Source organism: Silurus aristotelis, assembly GCF_946808225.1.
Source record: "Silurus aristotelis genome assembly, chromosome: 17".
In the NCBI taxonomy this organism is placed as follows: Eukaryota; Metazoa; Chordata; class Actinopteri; order Siluriformes; family Siluridae; genus Silurus; species Silurus aristotelis.
Window position 1 is genome coordinate 19,854,192 of NC_139590.1, and position 15,206 is coordinate 19,869,397.

Here is a 15,206-nt window from a genome sequence, read left to right on the forward strand (position 1 = left end):
AATGCTTCATCTTGGACAGATTCATAGATTCATAAAGGATGTGAGATTGCAGAATGGGAAGAAGGAAAGCTCACTGTTCCATTACGGTTCGTTAACTCCATTAAATTGCATCTAGGCAGGTCTAGAAGGTCCGATATAATTTTTTGGGGGGGACAATGCGAGAAACTGGGGAACCCAGAAAAAAAACTTAAAAAACATGAGGAGTAAATAAAAAACTTCAAACAGTAAGTAATGTTGACCTGTGAATGGAGCCGTTACCCTGAAGCAATAATGTGGCAGTGTAAGTTTAAAAATTTACAAAATTGAATTTATAATTTAGTACATTTTAATTTAGATTAGCGATTGTCTTTAATTAATATTTTTTTTTATATATATTGAAGAAAAAAAAGTTAAGAGCAAGGGGGGGGGGGGGGGGGGAGACGACAAAAGAGGGGGAAAGACCTGAATAGACAACTATGACAAAACACACATATACGTGTATATATACACAAAATATCTTGAAGGTCCTCTTTTCTGGATGAGCCCAGTGCACAATGCCCCGGCCCACCCACTCCCACACTTGTGCATTACGCACAAATCACTGTGTCCTATTTAGCGTCTTGGTGGTGTTACAGTCCCATATGGCATCACATCCTGCTGTAAGGTGATGCATTTCCAATAATTAGCTGTCATACCAGTCCAGGAAGAGCAGAGAGAAGGAGCACATGACCAGGAAGAAGAGGATCCAAACGCGGAAACCCGCATTATTCTTAATTGCCTAAAGGATGAAGGAGAAAACTTTACATTGATGTGCAATTCTTAACAATATGCCACATTTATCATACTTTATTTGGGGTTATATAAGTTGAATCCTGAATTGACGCCAATACACAACGATATTCACTCAAATAAAGCACCGCAAGCTTATCGTAATATATCTGCTGTACACATTATATCAAGTATAACTAATGTGATCATGTCATTAAAGCTGCTTTGTCTCTACGTAGGATTATACATGGACAGTATCTCACAAAATACTGTCCCTCACATACATCACATTTCAGCAACTGTTTTAGTCTCAAGGGACAATACTATAGAAATGAAACTATTCTCTAAATAACTGGCAACAAAAGTAAGTACACCCTAAGTGACTGCAGCTGTACGTCGTGTAACCATGTAAAGCCATGTCATATTCATCATGTTCATGTTTTTGTCTGTTTGACAGGACCATACAAATTGGTGTTATCTTGTTTTAAAGCAGTTTAAATTTCATGCTTTGAGTACAGTTCTCTCTGAGGATTTGAGAATTGTACGAGTGTTACTCACCTCTCGAATATCTTCATTGCCTTCTTTCACATTTTCTGTTGCTCCAACAACCAACTGGTGAATATTATCAATTTCTACCTCCTACACCAAACACAAAAAAAACCAACATAATTCTATTTTCCAGACAGCTCATGCACCCACGTATGCATTTTGTCTCTTAGTCACACACACCTGCTGCAGAACTTTCTCAGCAAATATCTCCTGCAGCCGAGAGATCTCCACCACCTTACCTTCAATATGCCTGTAAAACACACACATGTACATACAAGGATCAATTAAATATACTCTTTCTTTACTCCTGCCTAGATCCTACTCATGCTATTTAAATCCTACTCTTGCCATCCTGAGCCTTCAATATGAACTCCTGCCCTCTAGATCCTACTCTTGCTACCAGAACCTTAAATCTTCAACAGATGGCTGCAATCCTGAGCCTTTTCTCCAGAACATATTCTTAGAACATAAAGTTCTGCCTATTGTTGATATTGTTCATGCTGTCTTAAGCCTTTTAAGGTAGATTTTATGTTTAATGAATTTCAGACACTACTCTTCGTCCTGCAGGATCCATATCGCCACCAGATTCTACTCCTGCCATCTTGAGATTTCAATCCTGATCTTTCAGTTCCTACCAAGATTATTCTTGCTGATCATCTGTATAATAAAAACTGTTATAATGGAATACATTTTGTTATGGTGCACAAAACTGTTACACAGCAACGCATGTGTGTCTTACCTTACTTCATCCACCAGGCTATTCATCTCACTCACCAGCCTCTGATTCTCCTGCTCAAACTGGACAAAAAGACACATACATCAATGAGTAAGAGTTACACAAAGTGTGTGTGTGTGTGTGTGTGTGTGCATATAATATACATACCATCTGAATTTCCTCAGCTGAGAGCTCGTCCTCCACTCTGCTGTCCTCCCACAAATCAACACCACCATCACACGTTGGCTTCTCTACAACCATGAATATGCAAATGAGACAGTACAGTACAATGACAGCACTTTCAAATTCTCTATACTGATTGGTTAAAAGGTGTTGATTAAACCAAAACAGCAAAAAAAAAAGTACAGATTTACTACTAAGACATTTGTACTTATACATTTTCGGTTCTTTTGTAATTCCAAGGCTTAAAATAATTAAATGCAGTGTTATTTAACGAATAAAAACATGATCGTCAATCTAGTGGAGTTCTCCAAAAGTTCATTTCATGTGTTTGGAAAGTCCAGTTTGAGCACTTTGTAACAGTCAACTGCAAAGTTTTCCACCATGGGAAAGTCTTCTGGACTACAACGTCAAAAGGAATCTATTTGTTTTTAACGACTTACCGCTGCTTTCGTCCGGTACGGTTCTCTCAGTGTCTTCGCTATGAGGTTTTCCAACTTTCATTTTCTGTTCTGGTTCCAAACGAGACCTGAAAAACGCACACCGCATGCACACAAGGATTTCAAATGGTCTTCTGGCTATAGTGTAAGCAATAAAGCTGTCATGATCGTGATGGGAGACTCACAGTCTCTTCTTATCCACCACTCGCTTCACACGGATCGCTCTTTGCTCCGAGTACAGCTTACATACGCCTGCAAAAACACACAAACCCACATGCTCAATATTATTAGTATTATTATTTACAGTGCATCTGGAAAGTATTCACGGCACTTCACTTTTTCCACATTTTGTTATGTTACAGCCTTATTTCAAAATGGATTGAATTCATTATTTTCCCTAAAATTCTACAAATAATACCCCATAATGGCAACATAAAAGAAGTTTGTTAATCCATTTTGGATTAAGGCTGTAACATAGCAAAATGTGGAAAAAAATTAATACTTTCTGGATTGTTAGTACTGAAATTGAAGACCAGAGAAATAACGTTTTTATATAGATTATTACACGGAGACCATGTGGCTGGACACACACACCACAGCTTGTAAGCTTGAAAGAAATCGTTAACCCCTAGACATCCTAGAAATAAATGCATTGTAGTGGGTCTGCCAGAAATTGGGTTGGAAGAGAAGGAAAGGTTTAAACAAGGAAAAACACAGATAAGATCAACGGGTCGTAAAAACCCTCTAATTGAACGGATTCTCCTGACACCTGATACCCGTTATTTACACTTCCAAATTACCGAATGTCTTAACTCAAGTGTAGGGTTAGAAATACAGTGGACCTTTATACAAGTGTTATTTTACACTGTGCCGTGGGGACCCCTGGAGGTGAGAACAAGTAAAGGGACATGGCAGAAACTATGATCTCTTTGCAGACGCATGCTTTCATCACACTAGTCGACTGATAGTGAATTTTACCAAAACCTATAGCTAGGTTGGATCATACTTGTCGATAACCGATTAATCAACCAATAGTTTTTCAAATGGATACTGGATATAAAAAAAATTTAAAATAACACTCAAAAAAAGTACTGAAACAAAATATGTAAAAAACTGTCTCTGAATCATGAAAATGTACTCAATTATATAAATATGAATATATTAAATATAAATTTTTAAGTAATACATATAATGTAGCACTCTCCGTGCAGCGCACAGCCTCCTGCAAGAAATCAGCGATTCGCCTCATAATGACAGTGGACCGGAAAAACTATTGATATGGATATTTGCTGACAACTGATAATTCCTATTAGTATCAACTATCGCTGCAAAAAACGTTAAATTGGTCAAACTCTATTAGAAACACATGGGTCATATGGTTTTTATTTACTCATAAAACAGTTAAACACTCACTGACTATTCTTTGTGACTATGCATGCTGAATAAGGTATATTTAACCACTACGCCCATTAAACAGACGAGTCTCTACATGTTGGAAATTTCAATTAAACATGGCAACTACATGCTTAACTCTCAAGAAGTCTTCTGTTCTTCACTAATGTGAGAAATCGCTATTTGGACTTCAGAGGACAAGAAGCCTTGGAGAACAAGGCATCCTGACTGCAAAATGTCTGAGGAACAATGACCTCTTAATAAGCAAAGGAGGACACTAAAGTGGACAATAAAAGATATCTTGAAGACATTCTAGTGGTTTATATGATCATTTTAGCTGTGCAAAAAGTCCTTTGGAATCCTAGTGGCCTAGTGTGTTGTATTGCCCCTCTGGAAATACCACTGAGGAGACGTAGGAAATGCGAGCGGGCAAAGTCTCACCACAGAAAAATTTGCACAGAAAGGAAGAGCAATAAAATCTGGTACTGACACTGATACTTTCCCCACACAAGATTACATGGAATCGGCTAACTGAGACGACAAGGGTACTCGAAATATAAAACATACCAGACAAATCTGTCACAAGAGAATGACTCAAGACCCAATATGCCATAAACTATGACCAAGTGTTTTTTTCCCAAATCAATACATTGTTTACCAAACAAATTCTTAACAGTGTATAGGATGATTTTGGTTCAGACAGGTTTGGGTTCAACACTGGCATTGTGTGTTGTAATGTGTTACTTGTCTGCCATTAGTCTGCCCTGAAGTGAATGTTGGGACGGCAAAATAACGTGTAATAATAAATAAAAAAACAGATGACATGCATTGTGTTGGTACCTTTAAGGTAGACTTGTATTAAATCCAGCACAGCCCCACGATGCTCCTTCATTTGAACAGAGACTACCGTTTTCTCTGCTGTAAAAACACACACACACACACACACACACACACACACACACACACACACACACACACACACACACACACACACACACACAGGACCCCTTTCAATATTAAACATACATTTTTGATAAGAATATGGAGCAAGAACGATATAATAATAAGCAAACTGGGAAGGTTCTGTACAATACTAATTTCTTTGTTGCTATACTAGTGTGTGTGTGTGTGTGTGTGTGTGTGTGTGTGTGTGTGTGTGTGTGTGTTCTCGTGCATGTTTACCTTCAGCTCTCAGCTGTTTAATGGCATCTGAACATGTTCTCATGAAGATCTGAGCATCCTGATCAATCTGGTCTCTCTCACAGTCGGTCATACGAGTCACATCTGACGAAAGTAAACTACACACAAAAACACAATTAAGTCAAATCAAAAAGTTAACCATTTAAAATAAAGATGAAACAGTACACGTGTACAGATCAAAAATTTTCAGCACAGGACTTTCGGTTTGGTATATATGTACCGTATGCAATCCTTTTTACGCGTGGAACATAGTTATAATCGGAGTTCCCTCAGGAACGTATTAAGTCACGGACCGCAAGTGCGTTTAGTCTCCGCCTCATGCATTCTTTTTTTTTTTTTTTTATTAAACTTGACTATGCCGGGGGTATAAAAAAAGAAACTAGTCACTGTGGCTACTCACCCTTACTGAAAATAAGATTTTATTTTGTGCGTACATGAAAACGGTAATAAATCTATAGCGCTGGATGGATTCTTTACCGTTTTGGGTCCAGCTTCAAGAATTTCTCTTAAAAGAAAAGGAAAAAAAAACCCTCACAATTCCACATATCGAGGGAGTGAATGAATGAAGGCTGGAAGGAATGAAAACACTTGTATTGAATACTAACATCAATAAATATTAAATGTAAAACACACACACACACACACACACACACACACACACACACACACACATGCATACGCATCTGTATGATTACTCAATTTAATCAATATAATAAAAAAGAAAAGTGTATTGCATTCATTTATTCTATTCTTTTTTGATAAAATATTATAAAATATTATTTTATACATTATTTAACCAAGCAGGCATTTTGTTTTAAATTGTTTTAAAAATGTAAACTGCTCAAATGTTGATCACAAAGGTTAGAAATATTAAACTGCTTTAATAAAACAATGACAAGCTCATTTTATTTTTTGCATTTCTTCCCCCTAACCGCACCAAAATTGAACCAAATCAACGTATGTATCGAATCGTGAATTTTGTGTGTTACACGTCTAATTGAAAACTAAATGGGGTTAAAATCCCAGACTTTTGACACTGTTGGCAGATTGCACTCCCATTTGGTGTTTTATTTTATTTATTTTTTTTTATCATTTTTTAAGAAATTCTAATTCTCATTTATAATTCCATCTGCCATTCCTCTTTGATCTACGTTCATTTGGGGGAAGGAGGGTAGGTGTGCTTGAAGACTTTCAAGGACTTTAGTGTGGAAAATAAACATTCGCCTCAAAGTGCTGTGTGTTAAATAATGACTAATCACTAGAATTGCTTGAAAAATACTGTTATAAGTAAAGGTATGTGTGTGGGTTAGGGACAAAATTCGTGACTTGTGCTCTGTAGTTTCAAAAGAGCTGCTCCTGAGGAACAACAAACCAGTCGCATGAAATTCACACCTGCACCTCGGATTTCAGGCTCACCTGCCGGTGTTCACATAGTCCTTTCTATGCTGCAGCAGGAAATCCTTTAGTTTGGTGATGTTGGAGATCTGAAGACAGAAAAAAACCCAGAAGGATTAAGTGCTACACTTAAATAAGCAAGTGTTTTAGCTGCATAATAGCTCAATTAAACTAAATCACCTACTATTCCAGCTAGATGTTATTTATTATCAGTAATATCAATGAAATTAATTTGGTTTAGGTTGTCTTCACCGTTGATTTGCATGGTGTGCCAGGTATAGTCAAGTTGCTACAAATATGTACATATATTGCAACAGTGGAGCAACGGCAATTAAATACTTTCCATTTATTTCGATTCAACAAGAAAAAAAAAAACATTTGCAATGCAATGCTTTATGAAAAAATTCAATTGTGAGGAATCATAGATCACACAAATGAAGCCCCATCCTTACTCAGTGTGCAATGAAGGATCGCTCAGTTTCCAAAGTCTCTTACACTCTCACACACACACACACACACACACACACACACACACACACACACACACACACACACACACACACACACACACACACACACACACACACACACACACACACACAGAGCTATGTTCAGCAAGACCCAATTTGACAGCTGACAGCAGGATTATTTACAGAGCTCAGTGTGTCAGTGTTTAACAGCCGTAATCACAGCGTTTACTGAATTACTGCACCACCTCAACGACTCCAATTACCCACTAACACCGACACTGTGTGTGTGTGTGTGTGTGTGTGTGTGTGTTTTACCATACATGTCAGCTTTTAAGTATGTGCTAACATCACAATTTCAAATAAGGCGGAAAATTTATAAATCCCTCCAACCATTTTTTTGTAACATATACATACACACTGATTTTACCGTCAGGATCGTACTTGCCGATAATTGTAATCAACTAATAGCTTCTCAAATTAATACTGGATAAAAAAAACAAACATTAATTCTCTTTCTGGGGCCGCTCTTGGGCTGTATAACACAACCCGGAAAAACTATCAGTACTATTTTTGCAATAGCTGATCAATCGGCAAAACCAATTTCGGTTCACCTCTAATATTGTGTAAGTTATACATGTGCATGTAACATGTATAACAAGTTACATTGTTCCCAATATAGCAAGCTGCTGAACACGTGTGACCCTTTCAGAATCAAACTGCATCATTTATTTTACTTATTTATTTAGTAAGGTAGAGTTGTGGTAAAATTGTTTACCACAATGCAATACAATTCTCCATTCTGATTGGTCTGATTACTGAAAGGGAAAAATTACAATACATTGACGTGAGGAAAATGTATGGTGGTTAAAAAAAATAAATAAATAAAAAAGTTGCCGTTACTTGGTTACTGGTTACACTGGCTGTATAGGTGTACACACCCCTAAACCAATACATTTTGCTTGTAAACCAGCTCTTTATCTTCTAAGGTAAAAATCTACCAATTAAATAAATCTTGATTGGACAATTTATTCCACTCTTGCTCCCAATCTATTAGGATCTCCTGTGCTTCTTCAAGTTTTTGGCAAGATTTATTCCAAAGCACTGCTCATCTGTTTTCTCAAGACTTTCCTTTGCAGACCTGGATTTCTGCTTTGTCTCCATACTGGAAAGTGAAAAGAGAAATCTTCGTCTTTAACAATCTGATAGACGCATATAGGTTTTGTGCTAAAACATTAATATTTGTGGTTATCCCAGACACCCATTTCCAGCTACAGTCAAGAGAAGAGGCTCCGTACCATGATGCTTTTTCAGAAAATGCAGCTCAGTAGGTAAGACGTCGACCTTCTGAGGTTGCGAGTTTAGGTCTTTGAGTGAGGACGCAACCCTGAAGTGCTCAGTATAAATTAATTAAATGTAAGGCGTTTTGGAAAAAGGTGTCCACCAAGTGCCATAAACTCAAAACATGACAGCCTTGGAGTCATCAAACCAGTACACATTTTGCTATACGTTTAGAAATTATTTTTCCAATAGTCTTTTTGGGTAAAAAAGGAGGGTTTTTTTATTCTAACTAGCCAACCCAATAGCCTAGACATGTAAAGAACATGAAGCATTGCTGAAACAGGAAAGGTGCAACAATAGCCTGATATTCCATTAAGTAATTTAAAGCTCCTGTAAGTCTCTTAACAGCCTCCCTGATTGAGTGTTCTAAAATGTTTCTGGATGCTACACTATATTAAACGTGAGAAAACAACTCATGTATATTATTTTACCCGGTGTCACTAAAACTTGCTAAATTAACAGCATTATTTAGACCTTTTACATAGAAAGTATATAAAACATCAGTAGGTTCTGCTATTCTTATATTGTCTTCAAAGAGAAAGACAATATAAGTTTGGTAGGAAAAGAGGGGGGAAAAACTCAAAAGAAGCGAAAAGGCAGTGAGAGGGAGAACGAGACCAGGAAGGGGGTGAGCGACAGAGAACGGCAAAAAAAAAAAAAAAGGTAACAGTGGAAAAAGAGACTGAAAAACACTCAGATTGCAATTGTGTGTAAAATAACTAAACACGGTGTCGACTTGCTAAGGGCTATAACTGCTTCAATAATAGAGAATAATCTCAGCTTTAATTGCCTTTTTCATCACAGCCTGCGATCATCATGGGAGTGAAAAGGAGAAACAGAACCCAATGTTCAGCGCAATCTCATTTCTTCACATTGATGCAAAATAAAGTGCACAGTTTGTACCTGAGGACATTTCAAAACATCCACAAGAGAAAAAGAATACTGTGTGTGCCAACTCATACAAACCATTTACTAATTTATTAATATTCAATGCTTACAGATCAATTCTCATGCAGAGAGGTGTGTCTGTCTATCTGTCTGTCTCTCTCTCTCACACACACACACAAACTTTTGTTTTTTCATTCCAGTCAGGACTTTTTTTTAATTCAATCAGCTCAAGAATCCTGTGTTGTTTTGCTTATTGAGAACAACCAATTATTCTTGTGGGGACATTCGGTTGATATAAAACAAGCCCCCAGACACAGACACACAGTAAGGCAGCTCAGACTGGTGGGCGTCTTGTCCCCTGTGTGTGTCTGATTCCCACAGCTCAGCGTGAGGTCACAGGGATCAATTGCACCAGTAATTTAAGTCTCTAAAGAGCAAAGTAATACTAAACAGACCGTGTGTGTGTGCGTGCGCGTGTGTGTGTGTGTGTGTGTTGGGGGGCTGAAGGAGACAGTCTGCCTGGCTGCATTTAATCTCATCATCAGGGACCCCCACTTTACCTCTCGGCCTCTCCCTCTCTCTCTCTCTCTCTCTCTCTCTCTCTATCCCTCGCTCTCTTTCTCTCTCGCACACACGATTTTATCTTTACATGAAAAACAAATGTGCTGAAACGGTTTTGCTTGACAAAGTATTACAAAGACTTTCTTTCAATTCCATTTACTGTAGTTTATTTAATAAAGAATGTCTGTGTGCCTCTGTCTGTTTATTTTTACCTCTTCATTTGTTTCTGTACAACTGTCTCTGACTTTTCTCATGGCTGCCACCGATGCCTTGCTGGCCACATAAAGGTGCTTTATACTCATCACGTGTACATTGTGAAATTCTTTCTTTAGTAACCAAGAGCGAATGTATTATCCATTTGTACACCAACGCATATTTCTTTTATGTCCAAAAAATTTTTTGGAGTACACTTTTATACATAAATACCCAGAATCAGGGTTTTATATAATTTTAATAAGCAAAACATCTAATAAAAATCGATATTTTTTTATCCGATTCTTCTTTTTCTTCTTCTCGCTTCTCATAGTTATATTTTATTTAGTTTGGCCTACATACTATATACACATACATACATCCTTTATTTGTTCTGATGCTGAATTATTTTGGGGCCCATCAGATGCTTCAATGATGGTACTGCCTGATGAATAAGTATCTGCCTGTATTTCTAGGCATTGAGGACACCATTAATCCTGGCTCAATCCCCAAAACCCTCAAATGCAGCCCCAAACTAGCAAGGAACCTCCACCATGCTTCACTGTTGCCTCCAGATGCTTATTATTATCGTAACACTCTCCAGCCCTTCAGCAAACAAGCTAGTTTTTTGCTACAGACAAATATTTCAGATTTTGGCTCATCAGTCCAGCGCACCGGCTGCCATTTTTCTTCACCCCGGTTCCTAAATTTTTATGATTAATCGAGGGCTATCAAAATAAATGCGTACATTTTTTTTAATTAACCTGTGATTAATGCAGCACGCATTTCTTATTTTTAATTATAATAAAATATAAATAAATAGAAAAGAGGCTAAATTAAATCCTTAAACACAGCACACATTTATTCCTTTCTTTACTCAGATATAAAAAATGCAAATGATTGACAGTCTTTATTTATTTATATATACACATACATCCATACATCCATCATCTTCTTTAGGCTTCTCCCATTAGGGGGCGCCACAGCGGATCATCCGTCTCCATCCCCCCTGTCCTCTGCATCTGCCTCTTTCAACCCAACTACCCGCATGTCTTCCCCCACCACATCCATACACCTCCTCATTGGCCTTCCTCTTTTCGTCCTTCCTGGTGGCTCCATCCTCAGCATTACTGATCTGTATCCCTATTTAATAACCACACTGTTTATACTGTCTCACATTGTCTGTATTGTCTTGTATTGTCTTGTATAGTCTGTTCTTGTCTTGTCTGTTTTGTCTTGTATAGGTTTAATTTATGTCTGTACTTTTGAGAGTCACTAACAGCTGGAACCAAATTCCTTGTGTGTGTCAACACACTTGGCCAATAAACCTGATTCTGATTCTCCTACCGATATACCCCATGTCCCTCCTCTGCACATGTCCAAACCATCTCAATCACACCTCCCTCACCTTGTCTCCAAAACGTTCTACATGCGCTGTCCCTCTAATACTCATTTCTAAACCTGTCCATCCTCATCACTCCCAACAGAAACCTCAACATCTTCAGCTCTGCTACATCCAGCTCCGCCTCCTGTCTTTTACTCAATGCCACTGTCTCTAAACCACACAACTTACCGTGTTAGTGTCCCGAGCAGACCCTTTAAGAAGGTAGCGGATGTTGGTAAAACATGTGACCGAGATATCTTGACATGCATTAAGAGTGAGTCATAGACAGATGTGAATCCGGTAATTTTCCAAAATAAAACATTGTTTCGAAATCAGATTAATGAACCAGAAATAATGTAAGTTATGTATTGTTTCTGTGCAGCCCGGTAACAACTGACCCACGGACCGGTGCCGGTCCGCAGCCCTCTCATTCACACACATGTACTCTGTCTTACTCCTACTGACTTTCATTCCCCTTCTCTCCAGCATGTACCTCCACCTCTACAGGCTCTTCTCAAGCTATGCACCAAACTCTCACCAAAATATAATCCGCAAATATCATAGTCCAGGGAGACTCCTGTCTGAACTTATCCGTCAACCCGTCCATCACCACTGCAAACAGAAAAGGGCTCAGGGCTGATCCTTGATGCAGTCCAACCTCCGCCTTGAACCAGTCTGTCGTTCCTACTGCGCACTTTACTGCTGTCACACTGTACTCATACATGTCCTGCACCACCCTCACATACTTCTCTGACACACCAGACTTCCTCATACAATACCACAACTCCTCTCTCGGCACCCTGTCATACGCTTTCTCTAAATCCACAAACACACAATGCAACTCCTTCTGACCTTCTCTATACTTCTCAATCAACATTCTCAAAGCAAATAATGCATCTGTGGCGCTCTTCCTCAGCATAAAACCATACTGCTGCTCACAGATGGTCACCTCTTCACTCAGCCTGGCTTCCACTACTCTTTCACACACTTCATGGTGTGACTGATCAACTTAATTCCTCTGTAGTTACTGCGGGTCTGCACATCTCCCATATTCTTAAAAATCGGTGTGCTGCATGATTCATCGTATCGCAATCGCGATGTCGGCTTGTGCTAATATATGACGGCAAATGTTGAGATTTAATGAAATGAATAAGTGCATGTGTGGACACATTTTCTGAGAACAGTTTGCAGATTTTCCGTGCCGCTAACAAAACAAGAAAGACCAAATAGTAGTCTCAGATAGTATTGTGGCAAGTGTGGTCACGTGACTTTCCGGTGTGCAGCACGGAGACCGGTTGAAGATAGATGCCGAGCAGACCGGCACTGAACTAGTAGCCAAAATAACCCTACCTCTGTTATATGGCGATGTTTTAGCTGTAATTACCAACACTGAACAGAGAGAGGAACTGTGCAAGATTTATTCAATTAAAGTTGCTACATCACGTGGCAATGTGACTAATCTGTATCAGATCTCACTGGTTGGTATAAACTTTCCTCGTACTCACGTGGGGACACACACCCACACGGGGTAATGCACAACTTTCCTTAACGCCAACGCGCAACCCGCGCACCCTTGTGGATCGGCGCACCGACAGCTGTCAACCTCTGCTCTCTCTCTCTCTCTGTCTGTTTCATCCTGCGTAAACAGGGCCGTTTCTAGCCTATGGGAACCCTGGGCAAAGATTCCATAATAGAGTTGAACACATTTAATAATAAAAAAGACTGCAAAATTGCTTGAATTCAAGTATGTAAACAGATACTGTATCTTAACCTTCAGCAGAAAAACAGGTAAATAATTAAAATAAGCAGCTTCAGGACGTTCCTCGTTTGTTTCAAATATCTTGTTTTTCTGAAAATGTATGTGTTTTTATTTATTGTTTTATTAAGTTCAGCTGTAGCATCGAGAATTTAAAATTTTTAATTTTTTTTTTTACATCAAAGCAAATGTTATTTCATTTTGTAAACAATTATTCCTTTTGAAAACCTTTATAGTTTTACATATACACATTTCAGCATCATCACTAATCTGTGCGCAATTTCCTTGACAACCAATGAAATGGATTCATGTTACCATTTATATCGCAATATTGACCATATGATGATCGTGCATCTCACACACACACACACACACACACACACACACACACACACACACACACACTCTTTATAAAAGATCAGAATTCGTGATACCAGTCACTGTTTTGAATGTTTATGGCTCCATCATTTCATCACGTCATATCTTCCCTGTCTGTTTATCTTTAAGTTATAAAAAAAAAAAAAAAAAAAAAGTGTGCTATAATTTCTCCAAAAAAAGTTTTAGGCTGGTGGTATCCTAAATTTGCAATCTAGTGAACCATTGTTGATTTATTCATCCATAGCGACTTAGTGACACTATTGTACTTCGCTCTTATCCTTATTGTACCCGTATCTCTCTGGATGTGTTTTTATTACAACAATCACCATTAACCGCTGATAACCTCAGCAATGCTGGAACTGAATGAATGAATGGACATTGTCACCCAGATGAACATTGACACTGAAATAAAACTCATGTTGTGCATTGACAGTGTGTGGTTTTGGAAAACTTTTCTGAAAAATACAAATGACACCATCGACTGCAATTTAGTCAGCAGGGCTGGCCGATACATCGATATAATAAATATTGCGATAAATGATTCTGCAATACACTTTTCGTTAATACCGTTGGTATGGTGGGTTTTTTTCTACTGTTTTGTCTACTTTTATGATATAATGACATGCTGTGAGTTGTAGAAACGTCAAAAAGTATCAGCTTTACTGCTTAGTGTAATGTTTGTCAGGGTTCTGAGATAATAGTCTCTCGATCATGTTTTAGGACATGATTATTTGTGCACCTGACCTCAAGGGAAATCACATCCAGCTCTAGAGAGGTTTGCAATTAAGCACCAGGAATAATAATAATAATAATAATAATAATAATAATAATAATAATAATATGAAGCTGCTGCTACTGCTACTGCTGATGATGATGATGAACAATAAAGGTTTAGGTAGAACACAATCTTTATTATTGTAATCTCTGTAGTAGCATGTGTTTTATGTCTGGCATCTCCTCAAGACTGTGTCACAAGCAGAACTCTAGGACTTTCCCTGCTCCTGCAACACAATCCCCTCTGCCCTCCTGCATCAACGAGGCTAAGCTACTTTAGCATTCAGCACATTGAACTTCTCACCACTTCCTTGGCTTTGCTGGAAAAGCCGTTTTTCGGTCGGTTTCTCCGCAGGAGTTCGTCCTTTGCGGTCTCGGGTCCTACGCCCAACGCCTTGTTGCGCGTCTTCACTGTTTTCACGCTCGCCCTGAACAGCAGCGTGATGTCCACCGCCATCGACGCCACAGCACATACACACATCAACACAGACACGTCACCGGTGCCACGTCATATTACCGCGACAATGGTGCAGCTCTGCACTGAATAATGAACCGGGTTATGAGACCGAAGAAAAACAAGCAAAGATTATTTCATGCATAATAATCTGCTATTAAGTAATTAATTGTTGTAAATTAATTAACTGTTGCTGACAGGAAAGTTACAACATGTTTCATAAATGTCGACAAGCGGCCACAAGAGGGCGCGTTTTAAATGCGTTCGAGGCCCCTCGTTAGACTTTAAGTAAAACTCTTTATGCTGATATTATGAATGTGGGCTAATAATTATCTGATGTCGCTCGGTGGACGCTATCAGCATAGTTACACAAAATAATTTTATTATTTTAAA

General features: G+C 38.5%; 1 protein-coding gene across 1 annotated transcript; it reads right to left on the reverse strand.

Moving 5' to 3' along the window:
- Positions 1–307: 307 nt before the first annotated feature.
- Positions 308–14,866, reverse strand: stx18 (syntaxin 18). The gene is made up of 11 exons (XM_083566017.1): positions 14,664–14,866; positions 6,640–6,707; positions 5,206–5,321; positions 4,864–4,941; positions 2,817–2,883; positions 2,635–2,720; positions 2,180–2,262; positions 2,036–2,094; positions 1,477–1,546; positions 1,306–1,386; positions 308–757 (listed from the first exon to the last, which is right to left on the reverse strand). The coding sequence occupies exons 1-11, from the start codon at positions 14,838–14,840 to the stop codon at positions 662–664; spliced, it is 981 nt and encodes a 326-aa protein (XP_083422143.1). The 5' UTR covers positions 14,841–14,866; the 3' UTR covers positions 308–661.
- Positions 14,867–15,206: the final 340 nt, after the last annotated feature.

Bases quoted from the DNA above. Each gene is read 5' to 3' on its own strand.
- stx18 (XM_083566017.1), bottom strand. From the start codon at position 14,840: ATGTGTGTATGTGCTGTGGCGTCGATGGCGGTGGACATCACGCTGCTG. The intron at 4,942-5,205 runs GTAAACATGCAC...GTGTTTTTACAG, and splicing joins TAAACAGCTGAGAGCTGAAG to CAGAGAAAACGGTAGTCTCT. The intron at 1,547-2,035 runs GTAAGACACACA...TGTGTTTTACAG, and splicing joins AGCCTGGTGGATGAAGTAAG to GCATATTGAAGGTAAGGTGG.